Source organism: Leptodactylus fuscus, chromosome 2 (genome assembly GCF_031893055.1).
Source record: "Leptodactylus fuscus isolate aLepFus1 chromosome 2, aLepFus1.hap2, whole genome shotgun sequence".
NCBI lineage: Eukaryota > Metazoa > Chordata > Amphibia > Anura > Leptodactylidae > Leptodactylus > Leptodactylus fuscus.
In genome coordinates, this window is record NC_134266.1 from 162,722,365 (window position 1) to 162,747,457 (window position 25,093).

Here is a 25,093-nt window from a genome sequence, read left to right on the forward strand (position 1 = left end):
CATTTGTGACTCCCACCACTGACTGTAATATTTGTAGGATCACACACTTGTGCTTCAAAATGTACGCTTTTATTCAGCTTAGTAGATGCTTCTTGCCAAGGAACTGTATTTTGCGGTCAAATGCAGTCGATCGTATTGGAGTATTTGCTTCATAAAATGGATTCATGGCAAACTGTAAAAAGAAAAATATAACAGGTGTAATATATATATATATATATATATATATATATATATATATACACATATATACACACACATTGAACACAGTAACATAGGCATAGAAATATAGCTTACCTTAATATACAAGTCATAAGCTTCATTGAAGAAATTTTTAATTCCATCTTCTTGTCGAACATCATGCAGCATAATAAACCTCATATGTAAAGAAAGCAACAATGCTAAGGAAAATTCAGAAATAACAAAAAGACATTGGTGGAGATTTATCATATAACTATTTTCCTTTCCACCTGATTCGTGCGGGCGCCGCAAGGAAAAAAACAAGGACCCCCATTATAGTCTATGGGGTCCATGTGCTTTCATTGCTCACTGCTTTTTAACGTGTTCAGTGTTCCATTCCCAAACACAGATGTGAACCAGGCTTTACTTCACATTCTACTCCACCCCCCTACTGGTGTGAGATGGCAATTGTTTAAAAAGTTGCATTAGATAAATCTGGAGTTAAGTGGGCTACCCGTGCCCACTTTCCCGCACTTTTAAAATTATAACATTTATGGCAAACAACTCCAGTGACCTTACTTTGAATGACAAGACAATTCAGTCATAATCAGGTGACATGAGGTCACAACTCCAAAGGTCACCAAAACTGAAAAGTGTTGACTAGGAGTGGAACCATTGTAAAGATCCAAGTTTCTCCCACCACAATCTGCTAGTACAGATCCCTTAGAAAAGCGGACATTGAGCGTTCATCAAGCCATTCTGTGTTGATACTATTTGCTCACAGGAAGAGTATATAGTTAACCACAGTCACAAGTGTGAAGTTAAACTCTAAAATATATAAGAATGCAGTACGCCCATATATTTCCCCTAAAAGTTAATGTGAGAAAAAAAAAAAGGATATGTCCAGCGGTTACAAATGCAGAAACAAACCATTCATTAAATTTGTCCACTGTCTTGAGGTACATGTTATTGGACAACCACATGTTCTCATCCACAAGGTCCAGTGCAGCATGTGCTATGAATTGGTTCAAGTGTCGATGATCATCCTTGGGAAGTTATGAAAATATGAAGACAAATCACACATATGAAGCTTTATAGGCCATTAGGTATAGTGTTATTTAAAGTTTTTGCTTTTTTTAATATATATTTTTTTTTAACATATTCTACTAAGGAACCGTTATTAATTTTATTCAAACATAAAACAAAACAAAAACGGTCTCCAAAGTATTTGTGTGCTCCGTATTCAGCTTGTATAGTGTGTTCTATATATGCCGAATAAGGCTACTGATACATGCTGTGGCAGGTTCTGTCCTTGCTGTGCATACATATATGATAAGAAATGACTTTTCTTTTATTTAGCTGTCCCTAACTAAGACATGTTGCTAGTACAGATCACTAACTGTACAGCTTCTCTCTCAATGCCTTTCACTATCTGTTGGAAAGATAGTAAAAGATGGAACAAAGAAAGATAAAGACTGCAGAAGGCGATCAGCAATAACAAGAGATCGGTAAGGAAATTGTAATAAAGGTTAAAACAGATGTATAAATTACTTTGCTAAAAAGTATACAGGGCAGGGAGATGAGAGGCAGGCTAAAGAGCCAGCATGTAAGCTGTACTCAGAGCTTATAGTACATGGCCACCGCTCTATTCACTTCTATTGTAATGATGTAGAAAACAGAGTACAGAGCTCTGTCTGTAACAATATATACACGCTGCCATTGGGTTCACACAAAGAACTCTGGAACCCCAGTTCTCATCTGTCCCACCACTGTGATCTCCCAATGTATCCCCTGTCCTGTGGATAGTGAATAGATTTCATTAATGACTCCTTGAAAGGTTTTTACTTTTAAAAGACACCTAACCAAGAAGGATTACAAAGTAAATTTGAGACATTTTCTAACTGAGGTTGTTGGGAAACAGCTCCCAGCAGGCACTGAGGGTAGATGCCACTGAGCTATTGGTTGGAAGACTAAAGGATTATTGCATGTATGGTTACTAGACACTACTGTCAGAAATGTGATAAAACACTAAGTAGTAACTAAGGACCTTGGATTCGGTTTTTCCTGGAGGCAGAAATTCCATCTCAAACACTGGATTGTCATGATGTCCCACAATCACAAAATAGAAGCTGCCGGACATGGTCCTTGGAGCTACAGACACCTGAAACACAAGCAGATATTTTATATAACAGAAGACAATAGGGTAGATGTACTTTAAATTACTCCAGTGTTCTGTCATATTTTTCATATTAAAAAAAGGAAAAAAAAAGCCTATATGCAGGTGAACCAGTGATAAATCTGGAGCATTTCAGACCTGGATTGGAGTCGGGGAGTGATAAAATAGTAGTTGGTGATTTGGTCTACCGATATTACAGCCATGCTTAAGACTTTGTCTAAGTTTACACTGTCCAACTATTAAGGGATGTTCACACAGTTGAAGGTGAAGAGGAATTTGAGACTGACTTCCACCTCTTATTCCTCTCCACCAGCCCTCGTCTTTTGCCATGTCCTTTACTCGATAAGTCTCAGAAGAAAGGATTGAGAATAAGAGGGAGCGGTTTAAATCCAATGAGTCGTGGACTCAGTAGGTGGCGCTACCACAGCTCTGGGAATTTTAGTTGTGTGGTCTGGTAGGCTCAGCCTGCCACAGCTAACACACCCAGAGCCGCAACACTTTCAAATTTTGAATTGCTGAAATAGAAGCTGACTATGCCTCTACTATATGCAACCCTAAGCTACCTGGATTGACGTGGATACAGCAGGTGGTGCCTCATACGAACAGTCACAAGAGGCAGCGCCACCTCCTGGATCCGCAGCATACCAGGCCACTCTAGCATCTCCCCAGATGAATGGGGCTCATCAGGAGAATGTCTCACACCGCAAGTTCTATGGCAAAGTCAAGAGAGTGCTTTTTTTTCCCTCCATCCTCTTGTATCATTTTCTGCTTAGCATTTAATACAATGACATGCAGATTCAGGACTGATTGGATTTTGAGGTGGGACCAGCCTCAGAATCTGTGCCAAATTCCTCAGTGTGAACTTACCCTCCAGTATAAAACTGGCAGCCCCTCATTATAGTCTATGGGGACGTAGGGAACAGCTTTTTTAGAAGATGGGCTCTCTACTGTTCAGGTCCGCATGGGCACTAGTGTTAACCTACCATAAGTAAACGTTTATTTTTTTGCCACATAAATTAATAGTGCAGGAGAAGGGAGCAAAGCCTGTAATATACTTTACATAAGGAAAGTGCCTGTTCCTTCAATTATTTGTCTCCTTCTGCCACAAAGAGGAGAGACAAATACGTGAACATAGCTGTACAGGCCCCATTTAAAGTGGTTTCCCTACAAAAGCATGTTACTATGTCCTATCCATAGCATAGGGAATAACTTTCAGATAAGAGGGGATGTGACTGTGCAGACCCCTACTGATCAAAAGAACAGGGCAAGGAGAAAGGGGCAGTAGTCAGGTAGCAAGTGCACTGCTCCAGGTTATACGCTAGCCTATGGATGGGGAGAACTTGGTTTATGGTCATCCAGTGAGCTTGGGAATGTAACGAACCAATAGAACCTCTCTGCCAACTAGAACCAGAAGAAACCAATACAAAACCACAGGCTAAGGTAGCAGAGCCGAGTATGCAGAGCTAATTCCTGTATGACTGCAGGTAAGATGCTGCTCTGCTACATCTGAGGACACCCCATTAACCCCCTATATCCCAGGCTTACACAGTGCACGACTCCCCGGAACTCACCTCTGCCCAGTGCACAGCTTCACATCCGCAAACTAGGCGGTCTGTCACCGAGGAATGACGTCAAACGTCACATTCTCAACATAAAAAAAAACTTTATTTAAAATAAACTGTAATCTTTTGAAAGCGAGGTCTGGAACGCGGAACTCCACTCTGGATTCTGGTAATGGGCGGCTACTTTGAACCTGATTGGTGTTAGTGCTGAGCTCTTGGTATCATTGGTTGCCATGCAAGTAGGAATCTAGACGGTTATGTGAGGCTGTGTTTATCCATAAGCTGGTGGTTAATAGTGGGGACGCAGCTGTATGCTCCAGGGAGGTGAGTGTTACATTATGTACAGCGATGTGGTTTATGAACTGCTGCAAAATTGGGACAATCCAGGGTTGGCTGTGTGTATATGCGGGCTGTTTCTGATAGAATCCTAGATCTGCTATGTATCTATTGTTGTGAGTCCTGAGTGGTGCAGCCGTCTGTCACAATAGATTTCTGATTATTACACTTCATTGATTTATATAACCTGAAGTGAGTTTGTTCCCCAAAATGTTCTTCAAAATCCAAAACAAAATCTTATATTGACTTCACGCTACTGATCAGCAGGGTGCAACTATTGGCTGTGCTCTGTTCAGGTGGTCGCACATGCTCAGTTGTGTCCTCCGCAGTATTTCCTGGCCCTGGCATTGGGAATATACTGTATATATCACATATGTTTAGCTATTTTGCTTTCCTGCAGAATAGATTTCTATAGAGGTGGTTGGGATGACTTTAGGTTGCTAGGCTATAGTGCTTTATGATGCTGCGATCCTTCATTCTTGGAATTGGAGACCAAGAATCAGGCATCTAGTGATATACACTCACTTTTTAAGCAGCATTTGTAGAATGCAGCTGTGAATTGCAGGAATATATAATATGTACATGTCACAGTACTGTGGAGCCAGTTATATTGTGTATTTTTTGTATAGCTGTTCTGTAGAAAATTATGAAAAGGGAAAACTACTTTAAAATGTACAGTAATATTTATGGGATCAGCTACCTGTAAGTCCAACATCCTGGATTTTCTATTTTCACAGATAGAATTCCGGCTGGTATAAATTGTGACTACTTATAAATGCAAATATACTGAAATGTAGACAAAAGTTAAGATTGGTAAACTTTTAATAACTTTTACTGTTATATTCTACTTTTTAAGAGATTTCACTTTTCCAGGCCAAATGTCTCAAAGTGAGCGGAAATCGTTATCCCAAGAAGAACTGCGGAAAAGGCTTTATCAGACATTTAAAAAGAAAGGTGTTTTGGATTCACTGAAGGTAATTAGAAAAGGTTTGCAGTTTCATTCTGACCATGACTGTCAGCTATATATGAAGGAGAGAAATAGTCAGTCATTGGTTTGACCTAACAATTCCATAGCCCTGATCATATTGAGTATATTAGGAAGTGGCATACTGTGATTAAAGAGGTTGTCCAGGCAAAAATGGACATCCAAATTGTTTTTTTAAATCGTCCAGGAGCGGTGAAAAAAAACCAAAACACACTCTCCTTTTCCCAGGGTTCCGACTCCTCCACCACTCAGTCCGGTCATGCAGCTTCGTTGTTGTCTTCTGGCGGAAGTACCTGCTGCCCTTGCTGAGGCTGCTTGTTGACCTCAGTGGTCACGTGACTGATGAGGCCGCTCATTGGTAACCGGGATGTCACAGCCAGAGAGAAATTCCACAGCAAGAAGAAAACCGAGCTGCAGGACCGGACTGCCCTGGGAGGACACTGGAGTAATGGGGACAGGGGAGTATGATATATTTTATATTTTATATATTTTATATAAAATTTATATATTTTTATAATTTAATTTATATATTTAATTTATATATTTATAATTAAATAATTAATTTATATATTTTAAAATTTATATATTTTTTATATATTTTTTTCCCCCGCCCATTTTAAAAATAATTGATTGCCTGGACAACCTCTTTAAGCTTCATTTACATAATTCCAGAGGGTAGATTGAAAAACTACAAATGCTTGAAATCAGCATTTCCCTTTTACATTGATTAACCCTTTCTTATTCATTTCTTCTCACAAGACACAACTCAGAAATCAGCTCATTCAAGATCTGAAGCTCCGCGTAGTTAGCAGTGAAACCCTTCAGTCTCCTCTTGACTCTAGAGATTCATTATTACACAGGGCCTGTAATAGCCTAGTGGCAGATCACCTGAGAAGATGTGGCTACGAGTTCTCGCTCTCTGTTTTCTTCCCAGAGTGTGGACTGGAGAAAGAAAAGGTGAGTTGATTTTGGCTCGCACATAAATTTGACTTGTAACTATTTAGCATATTAGTAGTTATGTAGATTCTTGGCATGTGTAACTGTATTGTTACTGTTTTGCTGTTTGACTTTCAACACTGCATGAATCCTTCTGGGCATGCTCTTGATCAGATTCAAACGTATCTCGACCTCGGTCTCTTCTACATGTTCAATGTTGGTGCAAACTGGTCGACTAACTTGAGTAGGAATACAGCTTTTTCTTCCATTCTACTCACAAGTGTCCAATTGGTTTGAGGGGGGCATCCAGCACCTCTACCTCATTGTTATTGAACCATTTCTTTGCTAAACTTGAGATACACTTCGGATCGTTTTCCTTGTGGAACACAATGTCATCCTTTTCATACCCAAAGTACTTGAGTGTATGAAGTAACTTGTCTTGTAGGATATTCACATATATCTCAGCATTGAGACCACCATCGATCCTGGTCAAGTGTCCAACACCTTTTGGCTGTGAAACTGAATTTTTTTATTCTTCCAGCTGTCATGGCACTCACATGATGCAGTTTGGCAATTTTTTTGGTCAAGAGACCTCTATCGATGAGCTGGATGATGCTGTTTCTCTTTTCTTGGGAAATATTCTTCATGGCTGACATGGCATGCCTTGAGTTCAACCAGTGACCTTTCGCTTGGGAACCAACACTGAACTATTAGGGAATGTGAGAACAGGTTCTAATTTATAGTATACAAGAAAAAAAAGACTTTTCCATTACCAAGAGCAAAACAGTAACAATACAGTCACATGACAAGAATCTTCAGAAATAATCATATGCTAAATAGTTGCAAGTCAAATGTATGTATGAGATAGCCAAGATGATTGTCTAAAATGGTGGTAGTCTCACGTTCGAAGCTGTAGTGGATGGTGAGATATGGAGCAAAGAATATTGTTACCCTTATGCTTGTCATTGTATCATTTGCATCTGCTTTTAAATGTCGCCTATCGTTTCTTCTATTTCACTCTATTGTGAGAACTGCTGAAGACTTAACCGAATAGGCTGGGGACACATTAGGTGAATTTGCAGCGGATTACAGTTGTATCATTATGGATAAGATTTAAAGAAAATCCCATCCACACCCTGTGTAAACCTATTTCAAACCTGTAGCATGTCAGTTATGACTTTGGGTTTTACCTCAGATTCCATTCACTGCAATAGAAAGGTTGGAAACTGCAGGGGTACAGCAAAGAAATCTACAGGTGAGCTGCAGGCAAAAACCACCCAATTTCAGTTTTTCAATTTCATAGCAATTTTGCAGTGGGAAACTGCTGAATGCCCCTTTGGGTTAGTTTACATGGTGTTACTTGGAGAGGAATTTGAGGTGTTTTTTTTTTTTTTTTTGCCTTAAAGCCCCTCCAAAAACTGGCCTTGTTGAATATGTGGTGGAAAGTAGAAGCCAAACCTCAGCATTCTGGTGTGGGTTTGCAAACATGATTAGCTTCATATATAAGCTTCGCTTGTAGATTCCATGGTGATTCAGTGTGCAGACAAAAGAGGCGTCCATCACTACCTCACACTGAAAACAATGGGAGATAGATGCAGGACAGTTTTTGGAGAGGATTTTGGGTTAGAAGACTACCTTGAATCCTTCCCCAAATTATACTTTGAGAACGTACCTTTTGGTGTACCCTTAGCGTACATTCACATGGTGTATTTTGGGACTGATTTACAGGCAGATTGCACCTCAAATTCTGACCTAGTCGATCTTGCCAGGTAACCTGCAGTGCAAGACGCTCATCTGATCATCCCTACTCATCACTTTGGTGAGATGGAGGGCTGGAAAAAGGAGAAGGATCTGAGGTATAAGTCCAGCTCAATTTCTATTCACTTTCTGCAACTGAATGGGCCCTTATGAATTTGTAGCTGATTTGGTGGGGGGGGGGGGGGAGAGATTTTGGGATACTGCCACAAAATTTGCTCCAAAAACCAGCCGGGCGTGTTTATTTGAATCAAATATTTTACACGAGGTTCACACCTAAAACAGATCTGTTCAATGATATACATTTGGATTCTGATATCTGTGGATACATCAGTGTGTATATTGGGAAATTATCCTGGTGTGCATATGCCAAGCATGCATTGCCAGCCTGATATGAACAAAGCTTTGTTATTTTTGCACCACTCTGAAATAGAAGCATCATATTAAAAAAATTCTCGTTATTTTCTTACATAAAGGATTTCTCGATCCATGATATAATGCAGCTGATGAAAATCAACCCTACATCTGAGTTCTACAAATCTCTGGTAATGTGTATTTTTATTGGTCAATGTAATTTTCTGCCTCTTTTATGGTTGTATGTTTGTTAATTTTTATTGCTTTGTTTTTTTTCCACAGACCTCAGCCTACCAGAATGGCAGTAGTAAAGGTACAGTTATTTGTTTTTTGAGCTATAGATTTTTGTTATTTTCTGTTGTCAAAAAAAATAATTAAAAGTTCTGAAAATATTTGGACGGCTGGGATCACATCTGAGCTGGAGTCTGTATCTGGAGACTCCTTCGCAATGACCACTGAAAATTGTCAGAGGAAAGTGCTGCAGGTCTGACTTTTTCACCCAGCGGTTTCAGTAACACCAGACACCCAATGGATCCCGTTATAGTCAATGGGGTCTGTCGCGCATTGTTGGTGTCTGCTATTTAGCGGTCCTGAGTGCAGATGTGAACATAGCATCAGTCATTTTATTACTAGCTTCTTTTTTTGTTTGATATAAATGATCTTGATGTATGGCAATGTTTTCTTCTGTTTTCAAGGGTTTCTTCTACAAATTCTGGCAGAGTTAATGGGCTACCAACTCCAGAGAGATGGCAGAGATGTTGATACCCAAACAATTACAACATCTCCTTACAAGGAGTCAATAGGTATTGCTTATGTATTAATGCAACTATTTATTTATTTATTTTACCTTAACAGCTATCATTTATATGTATAGTAAATATGCTGAGGTGGTGTGTTATTTCTTACCTCAATATTGAATTTATTACATTTTCCTGTTCCATTTCAGTTGAGAAGCTGAAATTTATTGATGAACAATTTGAAGAAATGTATCCAAAACGTTCAAAATTTGAGTCCCTGGAGGGCAAGCTTTCTGAGTATCGCAGAGAAATTGAGGACCAGCTCCAGCAGGAAATGTCTCTAAAGGTTAGTATAATTTTGTACAAGAGATGTCGGGTATTTAAATATGGCAGCTGCTCAGGAGCTGAGTGGCCTCCATAGCCACCAGGTCTTGGCTGTATTATACAACAGAGAGTCAGCGCTAGTGCCTGGATTGATCTCAGGCATTAAGATCCCTGGCACTTTGGTTGAAGGTGACCTAGGCGCCATTTTCCCAGCGTCAACAACAGACTCTGCCATGCCTCGAATGCCATTTACATTTATTAGCTATTAAAGTGACTTACACAACAACATAATTCCTTATGGAGTGATTTGGAAGCTGATAATCTCTCTTTAAATTGGAGATCTCATGTAAAGTGATCACTCACAGCCTGCGGTGAAGCCTTATGTGAATTTACTGGTGAAGGTTTTGGTTAGCCCCTGAGATTAAATGATAAGTCATAGATTGAATGGCAGCAGATACCCATTTTCATTACTTGAAATGACTGTGTGCAGGATCCCTGGCTGAATGGAGAGGTGAGTATGCAGAGTTTGTTATTCTGAGGCTTATACTAGTATACACTTTTAATCACAGATAATTTTGAACAAATTTTAATGTTCCATTCAATTTTTGATTTTGTTTTTTTTCCAAGTTCCAACACTTTAAAGATGTTGAACTTGCAAAAATAAAATTAGAAGAAAAAGAAAAATCTCAGAAGGAGATTTCTGATTTACGGAGAGAACTGGAAAGGAGCTACCAGATGAAATATGACGGCTTAGTGTCACGAGAGAAGAATGCTATAGAGCGACTTCAGAGACAACAGGAGGTAATGGCAATTTTGTATGATGTATTATTATGTCATAGGATAAATGATCATTTTATAGGCTCAGGTTTGTGAATAAGAGCACACAGTTCATTTGTGACTGTTCATCTCTATTGCATTTATCTATATATAATTCTCTTCATGTTTCCTGGCACTGTAGCTCTAAGGATTGTATATACCAATCATGAATCCAGTATTAGAGATATAATTCTAGTTGTAATATTGAGCTTTTAGTGATCCATTGGGTGGCTCTTTCTTGCTATCTATTTTATTTTAGTTGGCTGCCCCAGGATGTAGACATGAGGAGTTTCCATAATTTTTCTACTTTGATGTCACAATATGAAAGTTGTTAGTTTCTGAAAATATGACCCACAGGGATAAATCTGGACCTAGCAGTCAGCCCACCAATTCTGTTCTGTTAGGAATAGACAAGTGACCATGGGGAATGCTATTAAGACCATTACTATGTGTAGTGTTTATATGGTCATCATCTCTCTCTACAGATTGAATCCAAGGAAGTGTATGCACAGCGACAGACTCTGCTCAAAGAGATTGAGGCAGTACAAAATCGAGAAGTGGATCTTCGCCACCGTATTGAAGCTTTTGAACTGTATGTTTGATTATTTCTTTGCACATCTTGTTGCATTCATTTATTATTTCTGTAATGAAAATGTTGTTTTTGTACCGTGTTAGCCAGTGGGTAGGAAATATAAAAAAAAAATCAAACTTGAAAGTCTTCAGTAGTTGATACCTTTTTTTTAATGGCTAACTCATAATGATGACAGAATATAACGTTTCGAAGCTCCCGGCTTCTTCTTCAGATATGACATTCTAGTATATAACATTTCTAGTATATAATACATATGATTTTAAAGTGAAATTGTCACCTTCCCCAAGCATACTCAAATGTCAACATTGTATTACAGAGCACATTACAGCGTTAAATGTAAAATATAAAACAATGTACCTTTGTTATGTACTGTATATAACTTTTGTAGATTTGGAGAAAAATAATTTTGAATTGTTATATAATTGAAGCAGTTGGCGCACGGGGGCCAGCCTTCAGCTTGTGCCTCTGAGACCTTACCACCTCTTGCATGTGCCAGTCCTTGCAGTGGGAGTTGAATCTCCCACTACTTTGACATTACCCATTCTTCCACATAAATAGCTGCCATCACCCATTTCTTACAGTGGACGATTCACCAATACACCCTGACCAATCACACCTGCGCCCTCTGACACACACTGGCCAACTGAAAGATAACAATCTTATTAAATTTTAAGATTATACAAGCAAACAACATAAACAATAAAAAGGGAATATTCTAAAGAAACAGAAATCTTGCCATAGAGCTTGGCAGGAAGTTGGAAAGAATATATCACCTGATATCTGATGAAGGGGATCCTGTCCATCATCCATTCTAGGACTCTTAACCCAGACCCTTTCTTGGCACCTTCCACTTATGAGGTGTCTGGCTAATTTTGCTGATATGATTCCACTGACTTGTCAGGGTTCCCAGGCCATATTTTGGTACATCAGTGGTTTTGAAACATAACTGTAAACCAATGAGTCTTTGATATTATGTTTTACCATTGTTCGATATAGGTTCCCCAGGCAATAGATTAAGAGCAGCAGTTGGACTGTCTGATCTGGAAGCCACACACAGTCTCCTATCTTCTTTGTAATTGCCTGCAAGTTATTTAACAGTCTGCACTGAAGTAACATTCTGTTTAGTTGATCACATGCATCCTGAAATGTGGAACGGAATTGGAATTACCATATATGTACCGTATTAGACATTCAACAAGACTCAACCACTACAATGAATGAAAACCATAACTAGATACCACAATGAATAAAATTCATAGCTCCATGCACTACAATATTTACATAATTCGTCAGTTATTATTGTTAGACCAGTGGCGGTCTGACACACAGCACTCCAACTGATCAGCAGATCTGGAACTACACAACTGAATGGGAGCTGAGCTGCAGTATCCTGGCCCAGCCACTATACAATGAATGGAGACGCCTGCTTTTATCTATGTGTGTAGTTCCAGCAGCTGCTATGAATAGCTAATAGTCAGGGTGATGGGTATCGGACCCACTGTGATCTGATATTGATAACCTATTTATTAAATTATAAGGAAGGATAGGTCATCAGTATCATAAGCCCCTTATACATCAGTATACAAGCCCCTCAAGTGAAGCTAAAATGATGTAAAAATGGGAGTGTACGAAAAACACATTGTTAGGCCAGGGCGCCGCATGGCATAAATTCTGTGGTAAAAGCAGCAGTGCTTTACAGTTTCTGTAGTTCACTAGAATCACATCCAAACATTGCAGAAAAAATATGCGCAATGGAAATGCTGCGACTTCAAAAACCATTGCCGGTTTTTGAAATCGCAGCATGTCGATTATACTTATAGAAACACCAGCGGTATCCAAATAAGGAGCAAAGATGGACCCAAGTCAGGGTCTGGGCCTTGGTGAAGCCTTGTGCTGAAACGCGCATCGGGTCTGTGGCCCTGGCTCGCAGCTCCATCTCTCGCCCTTTGCTTCACTCACACCATGGGTAAAATTACATTTCCATCTTGATGTTGTGTCATTTTCAGATAGGCCTTGTTATATGTTGCATTTTTCTTCCACAGTGCTTTTTTGCTACACCCATTATGCGGGGCCTCAGCCTTACAGATGTTTTTGTTTAAATCTTCAATAGCTTACTATAATGGTGTATTAATGTTATCAATGTCATTTGTTGTAGAGCTCAAAAGTTACAAGAAGAGAAGAACAGAAGTGTGAATGAGTTGCTTCGGAAGCGAGAGTTGGATGCAAAGAATATTGAAGATACCTTTGCACAGAAGCTAAAAGATGAATGTTTACGGTTTGTTGTCTACTTATATGATCTATTACAACAGTATAAAATAGCCTTTTCTAGGCGAGAAGGGTTAAAGACATTCCTGTAAGATAAGTATCGTATTTTTTTAAATGTGTATGAACAGTAAAACACCTACTGACACTAGACTGTAGTATGATTTATATAACCATTTCACTGCCAAATGCACAAAAGAAAGCCAAGCTTTTCCAAATCACATCAAAAAGAAGGCGCCTTGCCATGTAAGTATGACAAAGGTAATTTTCTCCATGGTAGTCCAAGTATACAAGTACTTAAAGGAAAATCTGGCTCAGGTTTCAGGGAGGTCCTAGTATACTTGCACTATTAGCATTTTGCTATCGTAGTGGAGTTTCTTAATGGAGAATTTCGGATTAAATGTGTGGAGCTTTACATGCTCCTGGGATAAAAGTCCAAATCCATTTTGCTTTGGGAATTTCTTTGCACATTGATCCTGATCTCAGACAGCATTTCTCCCCACAAGCGCAGGCATTGATATTTTATGTAGAACCGACTAAATGCAGCAACCCTTTACATTATCCTATATGACGATATCAATGAGAAACCTAAAGCTTCTCTTGCTTCTCTACTTCTATGCCCACATGAGAACACAAGACAAAGGAATTCTGATCGTTGTTTAGGCAGGTGAAGGGGTTTTCACATACTCCACAAACTCATCAGTTATTTGGATTGAAGAATGGCAACAAAGTGACTTGTTTTAGAGGACTTATTATGGCTATTTATTACATCAGCAACCTGTTCATATCATTAGGGATTATAATGCTTCATTTCACCAATAGTACAGCAGAAGAATTTCAGCAGGCCCTAGCAGCAAGACACCCTGTGATCAGCTTATCACCAGGTAACTCCACTAACAAAAACAGGTTGCCTAAAGCAGATAAGTCCTTTAAAGGGGTGTCCAGGATAAACTAAAAATTAACCCCTAAACTAACCCCCCCTCCCCCGCCTAACTTCTCATTTACTTCAATAAGAAAAAAAAAAAATCTTTAATTACCCATATTCCTGAAGCAGTGTCCGGGACGGCTCCTCTCCTCTTCCTGTCTTCTAGTAGTGGGCGGAATAGGTTAGCTAGGGAAAGGAGGGAGGGATTGCTAGGCTGAGCCAGAAAGGGAGTTGGAGTGTAGGTGTGAGAGAGGAGGGGGCTGAGTGAGAGCTACACAGGAATCTGCACAGCAGGAAGCCACACCTGTAAACAAAAGCAGAGAATGCAGCAGCTGCCAGAGACACCCAGAAATCACCCCAAACACTGTTAAAGGTATATGGGTGTACTTATTTAATCCATTACTAGCACTATCACACCTATAAATAAAAATAAAAATTCTGGAAAACCCTTTAACAGGAATTGTAAATGGATCCAAATAATCTTTATCATCGCTTGCACTCAAAAGCGGGAACAGCAGTAAAAAGGGTGTAGATAATAGATGGAAAGTTTGGTTCTATATTATCTTCCTATGACAGTGATAAGTCGCCAGAACACAAAATAATCCATTTTTTTAAGTCAGTAGCTTATTTAGGTGAGGTTCACTTTTGAATGATATTCTTCTATAGAAAACAGAGACTTCCTCACGGGAAACTATCACCAACCTGCATCTATGATTATCATGGTTATATGTGGGAAAGCTTTGTGTCCTACTTATTCTCTTACAATGCTTTGTTTTATGTCATAGGTATCAAATTGAACTGAAAGAAGAATATTTGATAAAAACTCAGAAAGCCCATGAAGATGAGAGGAGAAATAGAGGTTGGTATACACTAATATAATTTGTAAATTTAGATCCAAAATTCTCTGCAGATTTCTTAACCCCCAGTTATCCTGAATTCACACTAGCGTTGGAGTCTTCTCAGGAGGTTCCACCACTGAATCTGCCTAAAATCGGCGGAGAGAAAAGTCCTGCAAGGAGGAGTTTTCTCTCCACTGGTTTCAGTATAAAATTGGCGGAAAACCTTTGGACCCTATTATAGGCTGTAACCACTTTTTAAGGGGACAGGGTTTCTGTCTTTTGGGTCCCCATGCAGACCCGAAGGGTGGAAACCCAAATACTAGTGTGATACGAGTTTAACAGTCACAATTGCAAAAAAATGTTGTGGTGTCCATAGTGTCTGCTATTGCTGTGGTTGCTGGGCTTCTGGTTTTCTCTCACTGCGGGTGCTGTGTCGAGGTGGTGGTGGTTGCTGTGCAGTGTCGTACCTAGTAGAATAGGGGCCCACTATATAGAGGTCACTGTGAAGTGGCCAGTGGGTTTATACACATTGGTCAATAGGTATACTAAGAAGCTAATGTTCAATTTTGTAGATTTCACTAGAAGCATAAACTCAATGTATAATATTGGGTTGTGCATTCCATGTCTTTTTCTCTAAAATGTTGGTGCATTAAATTTGCAGATACCCTCCCAAACTAGAACCTGTGTGCAGTGATTGATTGATTGATTTTTACTTTTTACACATTGTTGCCTCCCATGCACTCATAATAGATATTTGGGAAAGGAAGGGGTCTGACTTTTATTAGAAGTGGACTGCCTGAATGTGTATAGTCTATGGGCAGTCTGGAACTAAACATATAGATCTGTAACTGCTATAAAGCTAGATTAAAAAAAATACTTGGTGCAGAATTTTAAACATATTTTAGATTAGAGGTTGTTCAGTTTTAGCGTATAAATGTTATTGTTTGTATAATAAAAAGTACTACAATTTTCCAATATACCTTCTGTACCAATTCCTTGCAGTTTTATAGATCTCTGCTTGCTGTCGTTTATTGTTCACTTGTAATGAATAAAAATCAGCACATAGTCATATGATGTACAGATTATGGTCATGTGATGAACACACAGGTGCATGGTTCATTACAAGAGAGATGTCTTATTTCCAAGCTGTGACTGTAAGGAGTTTTGCAACCTTGGACTGAGATCTAAAAAACTGAGCTCACAGCTCAGCGTCATAAGGAACGCCTCCTCTCACAGTACAGAGCTATGGATGACTACTGTCAAGGGGTGTTCTTCACAGCCCAGCTAGACTGTCAGGAACGCCCTTCTGACAGTGAAGAGATATTGGTAACGGCACATAATGGGAAAGCCAACGCTGCGCTGAATTTGTCCACAATGTGGCTTTCTAGCGGTATATAATACCATATGTGGAAATCACATAAAATGAATCTTTAGACTTGATGGGAAAATAAGTGGTACATGCAGCACTGTTTTCATAACCTACTAAAAGTAGCGATCGCACCATGTGAGATGTAGATAGGAAACTATATTCCATTTTTAGTAGTTAAACAATACATAAAAGTCATAATTCACATTGATTTGAATATAGACATGCCACACTGTACTGGGAAGGCACTGGTCATGATGTAAATTTATAGTCTGGCAGCAATACAGAAATTCACATATATAAGTAATTTGTGCATGCCAACTTGCTATGGGAGTCAGTACATATATTAATAAATGACGTAGTATAGGAAGGTAAAACTTTTAGTGGTATAAAATCAGTTAGTGAATATAACAGAATTTACAGTGACCTCTTCTAATGTAAACGTTACATCAATTTTGGTTTTGTGTTTTTAGAGGAAGCTGCTCGGTTACGGGAAGACACAATTGTAATCAACACAAAGAAACAGGAACTGGAACAAGCTATGTCTCGCGCTACCCAACTGCAGGTGAGTACTTATTTCTGGTCCCATAAAAAAGTGCATTTATTTATGAGAGATTATAGAAGTGAAATCTAAAAGTAGGATAGTATAGAAAACCTGACCGCCTCCAGAGAGAGAGCAGTATACTTATTCTGTGTATGTTTCACATTTTTGAGATTTTTATTTTATCAATATAAACTAAAACTTGTTTCTTTTAGGTAGAGGTAGATACCCTTAAAGCACAGCTGTCGTTTGTGAGTACGCAGAACCAAACCCTAACTGAGAAGCTAAGAGAATTTGCAGCCTATCCCCTTGTACAGGAACAGAAGGTTGAACTTCAGGCTCAAATTCAACTATTTAAACAACAAATAGAGGAACTTCAGAAAGAAAATCATATCCTCAGAGAAAGTGAGTGATGCAATATCATCTTATACATCTCAGTCTTAGAAATGCATACAACTTATTAAGTCCAGCTTTAATATGACACAAAAATCGCCATTCTAGGTCATATACAGCCCCTGATGAAGTTCTTGATAGTAAAGACTCATCTTTTATGTCGTCTTCTACTACCACCCTGGGAAGATGCATAAGATACCTCCTTGGCGAGGAATGGGTTAAAGACCTTTGTCAGAAACTGAACCTCAAATACTATAAATGTATATTACAAAATTAATATGGAGCTAATGTGTGAAGGCAGATATGTATACAAACAGACAAAATGGTGATGTAATTGGTAGAAAAGCAGTTACTTTTTTCATAGAAGTATTCTCCACATGTCTGTTACTGTTAGGCTGAGGCCCCACGTTGTGGAAATGCAGCTTTTTTTGTTGCAGATTTTGTTGCGAATTTTTGAGCCAAAGCCAGGAGTGGATTGAGCAGAAGGTAGAAGTATAAGAAATTATATATTTACCGTTGCTTCAGTAGCCATTCTTGGCTTTGGCTCAAAAACTTCAACAAAATCTGTAACAAAAAAAGCTGCGTTTTCGCAACGTGGGGCCTTGGCCTAAAAGGAGTTTGGCACCAGAACCCAGCATATCATTCCAGCCCTGAAGATATATAGGTCAGGGTCACCTGAATGACACAGTGTTTTAATCTTGCCCAGATATATCTGGTTTAGTCAATTTGCGGGGCTTGGATAATATGATGCGTCCTAGTGACAGACCCCTTAAACTGAAAAAAATGCAAATTCCACTATAAATTTTACTTTGTCAACCAACAACTATAGAAAATAGGTCTTGTCTATAACATGACATATGTACTTGCTGTGTTCTCCCTTTAAATCTTTTATGTTTGTGTTTGTTACAGAGGTATATCTATCACAAATCTTTCACACAGACAGTTTGTAAGCCAAAATCAGGAGAGGATTCTATACAAAGAGAGGGTACAATAGAGACGTGTATGTCTTTCCATGATCCAGAACCACTTTTATCTATTGGTTTCAGCAAAATACTAACCAAATATTTACTGTCTAAAAATGGTGTTAGATTGTGGATATGCCCGAAATCTCTGCCAGATTTGGGTCTTGTCTCATGGACCTGCAGGATATGCCCTTAGATGTCTAATGTCACATTAATATGTACGTGGTACAATGAAATGCCCCAGTATTTATCCATCATACTTCTTCCTCTGCCTCTTACATGACAGTCATCCTATCCTAGAGATTTATGTTTTTTAAACACAAAGTATTCTTCCCACTTACAGAAACCTTCCAGCCATCTATAGAGCTGCTGACTCTCCAAGAACAAGTGAATCAGATGGAATCTGCCAGAAAGTTTGAGCAAAATGAGTTCAAAATACAAAGGGAAATCCTTGAAAAACAGCTAGAATTAGAGGTGAGGTCTTCTAATATGGAGCTGATATTGTAGGTTATACATTCATGTAAATGCCAATAACAACCAATCAGATTCCATATTTCAGGAAAATAAGTGATCAACTTTTCTTGCAACTTTATTAACAGCGCTCTGTCTTACTAGTGAGCTCCGGTTATTATTATTGTGTTGGACACTCATAACTTAGTCCAATAATAATCCGTAGCAATCTCTTATTTAGGCTAGAGATGTACAGTGAGATGGTATCTCCTATGAGTCACAATACAATCATAGGGTTACTGCATCTGTGACTGAAATGTTTCCATGTGTACAATAAGTTACTAACAACTTGTAACATTGTATAAACTTTCTTTTCAAAACCTGGTTGTGGTAATTTTGGTATTTTACTGTAATTTGGAAGCGACAATTTGGAGCCCTGTTGAAAATGAGTCCATTCATAGTTTTAGAAATCTGTCCATGTGTATATACATGTACATAGAGATATCTCTATGTAAGTAAGAATAGATTTTATATGTGTGTATGTATGTACTATATTATTACATACATCTATATATAGATATGCTTTGCCATTCCGTTTATTCTACATTGCATTAATGGAGATACTATCTTCTAGCATTAAAACTTGGGCCAACACACACACACGTATATATGTGTATATATAATAATTTACTGATCTGGTATTTCAGATTGAACGTGGTTTGGAAATGAAAATGCAGTTGTTAAGTCGTGAAGAATCTTCAAAAAGATTAAGTGTCCAAGTTGAACAACTGGAGTTTCAGCTGAGACAAACCCAGCAAGGTTTGTTTGTTTTGTCTTGTTTTATGTGATTGATATATATTTTATTTCTCACTGTAATTCCCAATAGAGCACAGATTAGTCCGGGGTTAGCCTCCTCTTTAGACACACTTTTATGTGTTGTCTTACTTAAAATCCATAAATAGTTACAAGAATAATAAGCAGTAGACTTGAAAAAGATGAAGCAGAAAGATTTACCAGTATTTAGAAGAGATTCCCTGAATGTCATTCATCTTGTGTTTCCGGCCACAAACCACTGTGGTACTGTACTTATTTTGGGTGTTCACAACAGTAGCTGACATCTTCTACCTAAATAAGTGATTTGGCCTCTTACTGTATCTTTCAGCTGAAGCTATGGTATTAAAAGAGAACCTGTAACATGGAAATTGTAGTCTGATCTGCAGGCAGCATGTAATAGAGCAGGAGGAGCCGAGCAGACTGATATAAAGTTTTGTGGAAAAAGTTCCAGTGCTACTTGTCTTTTATTCATGTATACAGTAGATTTTGTATGCTTACAAGAAGGTACACTTTGGGGCTCCTTGGGTGGGGGGGATGGATTCTGTCCTCAAGAATACTTGGCTTGCTAGCGTTGACAATACTTTGGTCCGAGAGGTTGTGTCATCTGGCTACTCCATCGCATCTTCTCTCCTTCCAAACTGAAGATTTTTTTTTTTATGTCCACTTTGCCTTCTTCCCTTTGCTTCAGTGGCTTTCCCTTCTTCCCACTTTGCTTGAGTGGGTGCCTCTCTTCAAGCCGTCTCCACATTTCAGCGGCAGGGTGTCATTATCCGCTGTCCCTGCTTCAGAACATTTCCACGGTTTCTTTTCGAATCTGTTCACCATTCTGAAAAAAAGGGTTCAACAGGTTTGTCGGTGTGCGCAGGTTCTGCATTAAGTCCCTGCAGTTGGTGGTGATGGCATCCCTGGTCTTTCTGGCTCCGGAATTCCTATCTGTGTTTCATAGCTGTTTCCTAACAAAATATTATGCTATAGCTTCCAAAATATGGCATTTTGACTATCATGTATGTACATGAATGGGATTATATGTTTTTTTAGTATAGTAAATGTGGTAAGACGACTGTGTTTAAAAATGTTTAAACACACAAGCCAATTTATGAGTGCAGCAATGGCTGGCGTTAACTGTGTACCAAAATAGTACCTTGCACTGTTTTTCTAGACGAAATGCCTGACTCCTTATTTCTACTCCTCCTCCTTTTGAGTCTCCTTTAGTAATTTGCCTTTTATTGTAATAATTGCTTGTACTACTGCTATATCTCTTATCCTAAAAATATCAACTTAATCAAGAATTTTTCCTTCTGTTTTGCTTTTCTCTGTTTGATCTACAGCCCTTGAAAGTGAAGTATATCGCCACCCTAAGACGTCTCTGCTTAGTCATCTGACTCTTGGCATGCCTACCAACAAGAATGTCAATTCTGATCATTATGATGAGACTCCTCTTTTCAAAAGCCAACGATTACTGGAAGCAGGTGGCATCTCAATTCGAGGGCATCGCAACAACGATGGTACCCGAAGCAGCTCCCCTGATTCAGATTTGGAGTTTGTAGCCAGCACCAAAGCACGAATTAAAGAACTTGAAAAAGAAGCCGAGTATTTGGAGGAGGCTTATCGAAACTATCAGCATAGAGTCATCCATGCTGCTACTATTGAGAACTATCCACAGGCTGCTGGCGTAGCAGGCAGGGGTTTCTTAAATTCTGCGTCAGCTTTACCACATCACAGGGTCACTTTTTTAGAGGACAACCTCACTCCTCAACAGCATGTCCTCTTAAACAGGCTAAAAACTGAGAAATTTGAATCCCTTCGGTCATCTGAAATAAGTACAACTCCCCCTCGGACCAAGAAATCCTCAGCCCGTAGACTGTCTTCAACTCCTGTGTCAAAAACAGAAAAGAATCAAGACCAGAGTATGTCTTTGGAAGGTAATATTATCAAGTACTGCTTTAGGATTTTTGTAAGGCTAGGTTAACACTAGTGTTCGAACTACATTCAGGGTTTCTGTCTCCAAATCTGCTTGAAAAATGCAGAGAACAGTCCCACAAGCAAGACTTTTCTTTCCACATTTTTTGGGCAGAAACCCAGCAGACCCCATTATAATATATAGGGTCCGTGGGTAATTGCTTTTTAAGCAGATTAGGTTTCCGTTCTTGGGATCCCCAAGCGGACCCAAAGAACAGAAAGCTGAACGCCAGTGTGAACCTAGCTTAATATTGCATACCGTATATACTCGAGTATAAGCGGACCCGAATATAAGCCGACCCCCCTAATTTTACCACAAAAAACTGGGAAAACTTATTGACTCGAGTATAAGCCTAGGGGGGAAACGCAGCAGCTACTGGAAAATTTCAAAAATTAAAATGGCCGAGTTCTTGGGTGCAGTAGATGCTGGGGAAGGGGAGGGGGTGTTTTGGTTGTCTGTCTGCCCCTTCCCTGAGCTTGAGGACTGGGTTTTTTACCCCCACTTGGAATTCAGCCTGGCCGAATATAGGGTATCTGCAGTGCTCCTATTAACCCCTTCCAGACGGAATAGAAGCACTACAGGTACCCTATATTCAGTAGACCGGGCACTTTCAGACACAGGGATATCTAATGTGTATGTGTGTCACAGTCATTTTCTACTTTGAGGGCAGGTTCACACTAGCGCCCAATCTCCGTTATGCATAACGGTTTCGCCATGGGCAGCAGAAGACGCTCACTGACAGACACTGAATGTCTGTTTCTGTCCTCTGCCGACAGAAAATGGAAACCTGCATAACGGAGATCAGGTGCTGTGAACCCGCCTTTATATGTATTCTAGGGAAAGGAGTGATTTAGAACTTTTATTTATTTTATTATATATATATTTTTTGGAACAGGTCGGCTCCTGCGAGCTCGCTGCGCAGGAGCCGGCCTGCAACTTTAAAGGTATGGGGAAGGCAGAAATGGTTTGAGGACATCTCTGGAGGGGGGAAAACATCTCCGGAGGGCACCTCCGCTGTAACGCTTATAGCGGAGATGCCAAAGCTTATGCCTACAATCAGAGATCGCAGGCATAAGCTTCAGCATCTCTGCTGTAAGCAATACAGCGGAGGTGCTGGTTTCTATGGCGACCGCTCTGCAGAGCAGCGCCATTACATTTACAGACCCGGCATCCAGCCACCGGGGCAGGTGCCGGGGCCCACAACATCACCACGCTCCTGTCAGGAGCGCGGCGATGCTGTACATTAAAATCTGCAGAAGTACTTACGGTACTTCTGCTAGCAGACCAGGAAGCAGCCACACGCCGGGTGCGGGCCTGAGCTTACGTGGCCACGTCACCTGGCGTGTGATGGAGCGGTGGGGGGGGGGGGGGTCGGGGTCTGCTATCCTGGCCTGCTAGCAGAAAATTACCGTAATGATCCGAATATAAGCCGAGGAGCACTTTTTCAGCACAAAAACTGTGCTGAAAAACTCGGTTTATACTCGAGTATATATGGTACTTCTTATATGTGGTATTGTCTGTAGCCCATAAACCAAGATTACAGTCAATACTTACTTACATGATATTTATTCGTTGTAGTAAAATACATGGGTCTTGGCATTAGAAGATCCTTTATGACATTCATAGAAAGAACCACCAGGAACATGACACAGAATTGTATTATGTGCATCATGTCTCCTGTGCTTTAGATTTAGGGAGCTGCTATCTTTGTGGTGCAGAAAATTTGTGCCCGTCAGCGGTGTACACGAAGGCGCATGATTAACTAACTAGCCTTGAATTACATGGGGTATTAGTTTTTATGTGTTTAGTGTCTCATAGAATCGCCTGTAGTGTGTTTTATATTACTTCTAGTTTTATTTTTTCTATTTTGTTTTTTTATTTTTAGTTTGGAAGATTATTTTGGGGCCTTTGAAAATATTTCTTTTTTTTTTTTTTTTTTTTTTTAAATGTAGATTGTGAGCCCCACATAGAGCTCACAATGTACATTTTTTCCCTATCAGTATGTCTTTGGAATATGGGATGGAAATCCATGCAAACACGGGGAGAACATACAAACTCCTTGCAGATGGTTTTCTGCCCTTGGCGGGATTTGAACACCAGGACTCCAGTGCTGCAAGGCTGCAGTGCTAACCACTGAGCCACCTTGTGGCCCCTAGGGCCTTTGAAAATATTTCTGTGGGTTCGTTGTCTTAGGCCCGGTTCACATCTGCGTTCTGTATTCCGTTTGAGGAGTTCACTTGGGGATTCCCCGAACGGAAACCCGTATGCATTAAAAAATGGGAAGCTAGGAAACCACATGGACCCCATAGACTATAATAGGGTCTGTGTGGTTTCACTCTGTGTCCGCACAAATTATGTGGAGAGAAAAGTACTACAACCAGCACTTTTCTCTATATAGCAGTAATTAGTTCCACAGCCACAATTTTAAATGAGTAGTTCATATCTATTGAATGGATGACCTATATATATTTATATGAAATAGAAATGATATATTATGTACATAAATCTTTCTCTCCTTACAGATGGCTCCTATATATCATCATCTCACCATAGCCTTAATCGCAGATTTTCTCCTATTCCAAAAATTTCACAACATCCTACACAGAGCCATGATGTTCTAGATTCTGCCGTAGAATGCAAAATTGAGCAGCTGTCCAGGTACACAATTATGTCTAGTTTCTCTCTATAATATAATGACACAACATCTTTAAAATGCTTTTTCAACCAGTCTGAAAAAAGAAAAATAGAATGTATACATAAAAATATATATAACATATATAGAACAGTAGAAATATTATACATACATCTTTTTTCAGTTGTTACCAATTATCACATTCACAGTTGCCTTTGACTATATACCTATTGTATTATTTTTCTATATAGCTTAACCATTTCAGGACTGGGCAGTTTTCCTTAGCACGGGACTGGACACAATTTTGTGTTATATATATATGTGTGTGTGTGTTTTTCACAATTCTCCTGCAATGAAAGGCGGTGATCTCCAATCACCCAAATAGTGTGACTATTGACTTGTTCATGGCATCTGAGGGGTTAAGCCACCGGTATCAGAGTATTTTCTGACTTTGGCAGTGAGTCCCTGGCCCTGGCTGTGTTATACATCTGGGATGCAGAAGCCAAGAACAGCTCCATGCTATTACAGTGCAGAACTTTACCTGTACACTCAGTTTGATGTAATGGTACATTGCTAATTGGGAAGGGGTTAAATAAATGTTTTGTTCAATTAAAATGTTTCATTCGGACACTCTAAATTTTCATTTTTCTGTAGTGCTCACAAGCCAGCCAGTTACAGTTTGGATTTATCCCACCATAACAAGCCTGAAAAGTTACATCCAGAAGACCTGAATCATTCAGACTCTTCACTGCGAGGTAAGATTGCCTAAGATGCCTCTAATAAGGGTCTAGAAAGGAATTTGTAAGCAACATCTTGAGCTCAATTACTGCAATGTGTTCATCTTTCCTGTCATAAAGATAATAAGTGACATCAAACTTGTGAACAAAGAGAACCATTTTGCTGAGTTAAAACAGCAGGACATAGTGTTCAGCCATGTTATAACAGGACTCTGGAGGAGGTAATTTTATAACAAATACAGTTCTATATACAATGTATTCAGTAGCTGTGTAAGGACACGTCTGTGTTTAACCCCCTTAATGACCATCTACACTTGTTTGCATTTTAGCAGCCATAACTTTTATTCTTACATTGGGATGGCTTGTTTTACATGGCCTATTTTATTTTATGTGCTATGCAATGGTGTATATCAAACACTGGGTAATATGTGTACATTTTCTT

At 39.3% G+C, this 25,093-nt stretch overlaps 2 protein-coding genes across 4 annotated transcripts in view; one reads left to right on the plus strand and one right to left on the minus strand.

The window, feature by feature from the left end:
- Positions 1-4,001, minus strand: TRAPPC2 (trafficking protein particle complex subunit 2). Of its 2 annotated transcripts, none has more exons than XM_075264957.1 (5): positions 3,925-4,001; positions 2,225-2,338; positions 1,075-1,223; positions 295-376; positions 1-172 (listed from the first exon to the last, which is right to left on the minus strand). In XM_075264957.1, the coding sequence occupies exons 2-5, from the start codon at positions 2,315-2,317 to the stop codon at positions 74-76; spliced, it is 423 nt and encodes a 140-aa protein (XP_075121058.1). In that variant the 5' UTR covers positions 2,318-2,338; positions 3,925-4,001; the 3' UTR covers positions 1-73. The 2 variants fall into 2 exon arrangements, with proteins under 2 accessions (XP_075121058.1, XP_075121059.1); XM_075264958.1 differs by having other exon boundaries at positions 3,899-3,990.
- A 127-nt stretch (positions 4,002-4,128) lies between these two features.
- OFD1 (OFD1 centriole and centriolar satellite protein) overlaps positions 4,129-25,093 on the plus strand; it is a 33,175-nt gene continuing 12,210 nt past the window's right edge. The window contains exons 1-18 of one of the 2 annotated variants that reach the window (XM_075264959.1): positions 4,129-4,239; positions 5,125-5,225; positions 5,996-6,193; positions 8,404-8,472; positions 8,564-8,594; positions 8,977-9,084; positions 9,228-9,364; positions 9,970-10,143; positions 10,644-10,750; positions 12,906-13,025; positions 14,723-14,796; positions 16,616-16,707; positions 16,899-17,088; positions 18,382-18,512; positions 19,196-19,307; positions 20,651-21,244; positions 23,805-23,940; positions 24,569-24,669. In XM_075264959.1, the coding sequence (XP_075121060.1) occupies positions 4,227-4,239; positions 5,125-5,225; positions 5,996-6,193; positions 8,404-8,472; positions 8,564-8,594; positions 8,977-9,084; positions 9,228-9,364; positions 9,970-10,143; positions 10,644-10,750; positions 12,906-13,025; positions 14,723-14,796; positions 16,616-16,707; positions 16,899-17,088; positions 18,382-18,512; positions 19,196-19,307; positions 20,651-21,244; positions 23,805-23,940; positions 24,569-24,669 (2,488 nt within the window). In that variant the 5' untranslated portion in view covers positions 4,129-4,226. Of the gene's footprint in view, positions 4,240-5,107; positions 5,226-5,995; positions 6,194-8,403; positions 8,473-8,563; positions 8,595-8,976; positions 9,085-9,227; positions 9,365-9,969; positions 10,144-10,643; positions 10,751-12,905; positions 13,026-14,722; positions 14,797-16,615; positions 16,708-16,898; positions 17,089-18,381; positions 18,513-19,195; positions 19,308-20,650; positions 21,245-23,804; positions 23,941-24,568; positions 24,670-25,093 lie in introns of both variants that reach the window. The other variant, XM_075264960.1, reaches the window with a different exon arrangement.

Coding starts and splice junctions, on each gene's coding strand:
- TRAPPC2 (XM_075264957.1), bottom strand. CDS start 2,317: ATGTCCGGCAGCTTCTATTTTGTGATTGTGGGACATCATGACAATCCA. Junction 377..1,074: donor TTTGTAACCGCTGGACATAT/CCTTTTTTTTTT, acceptor TTCTTTACATAT/GAGGTTTATTATGCTGCATG. Junction 173..294: donor CTTATGACTTGTATATTAAG/GTAAGCTATATT, acceptor TTCTTTTTACAG/TTTGCCATGAATCCATTTTA.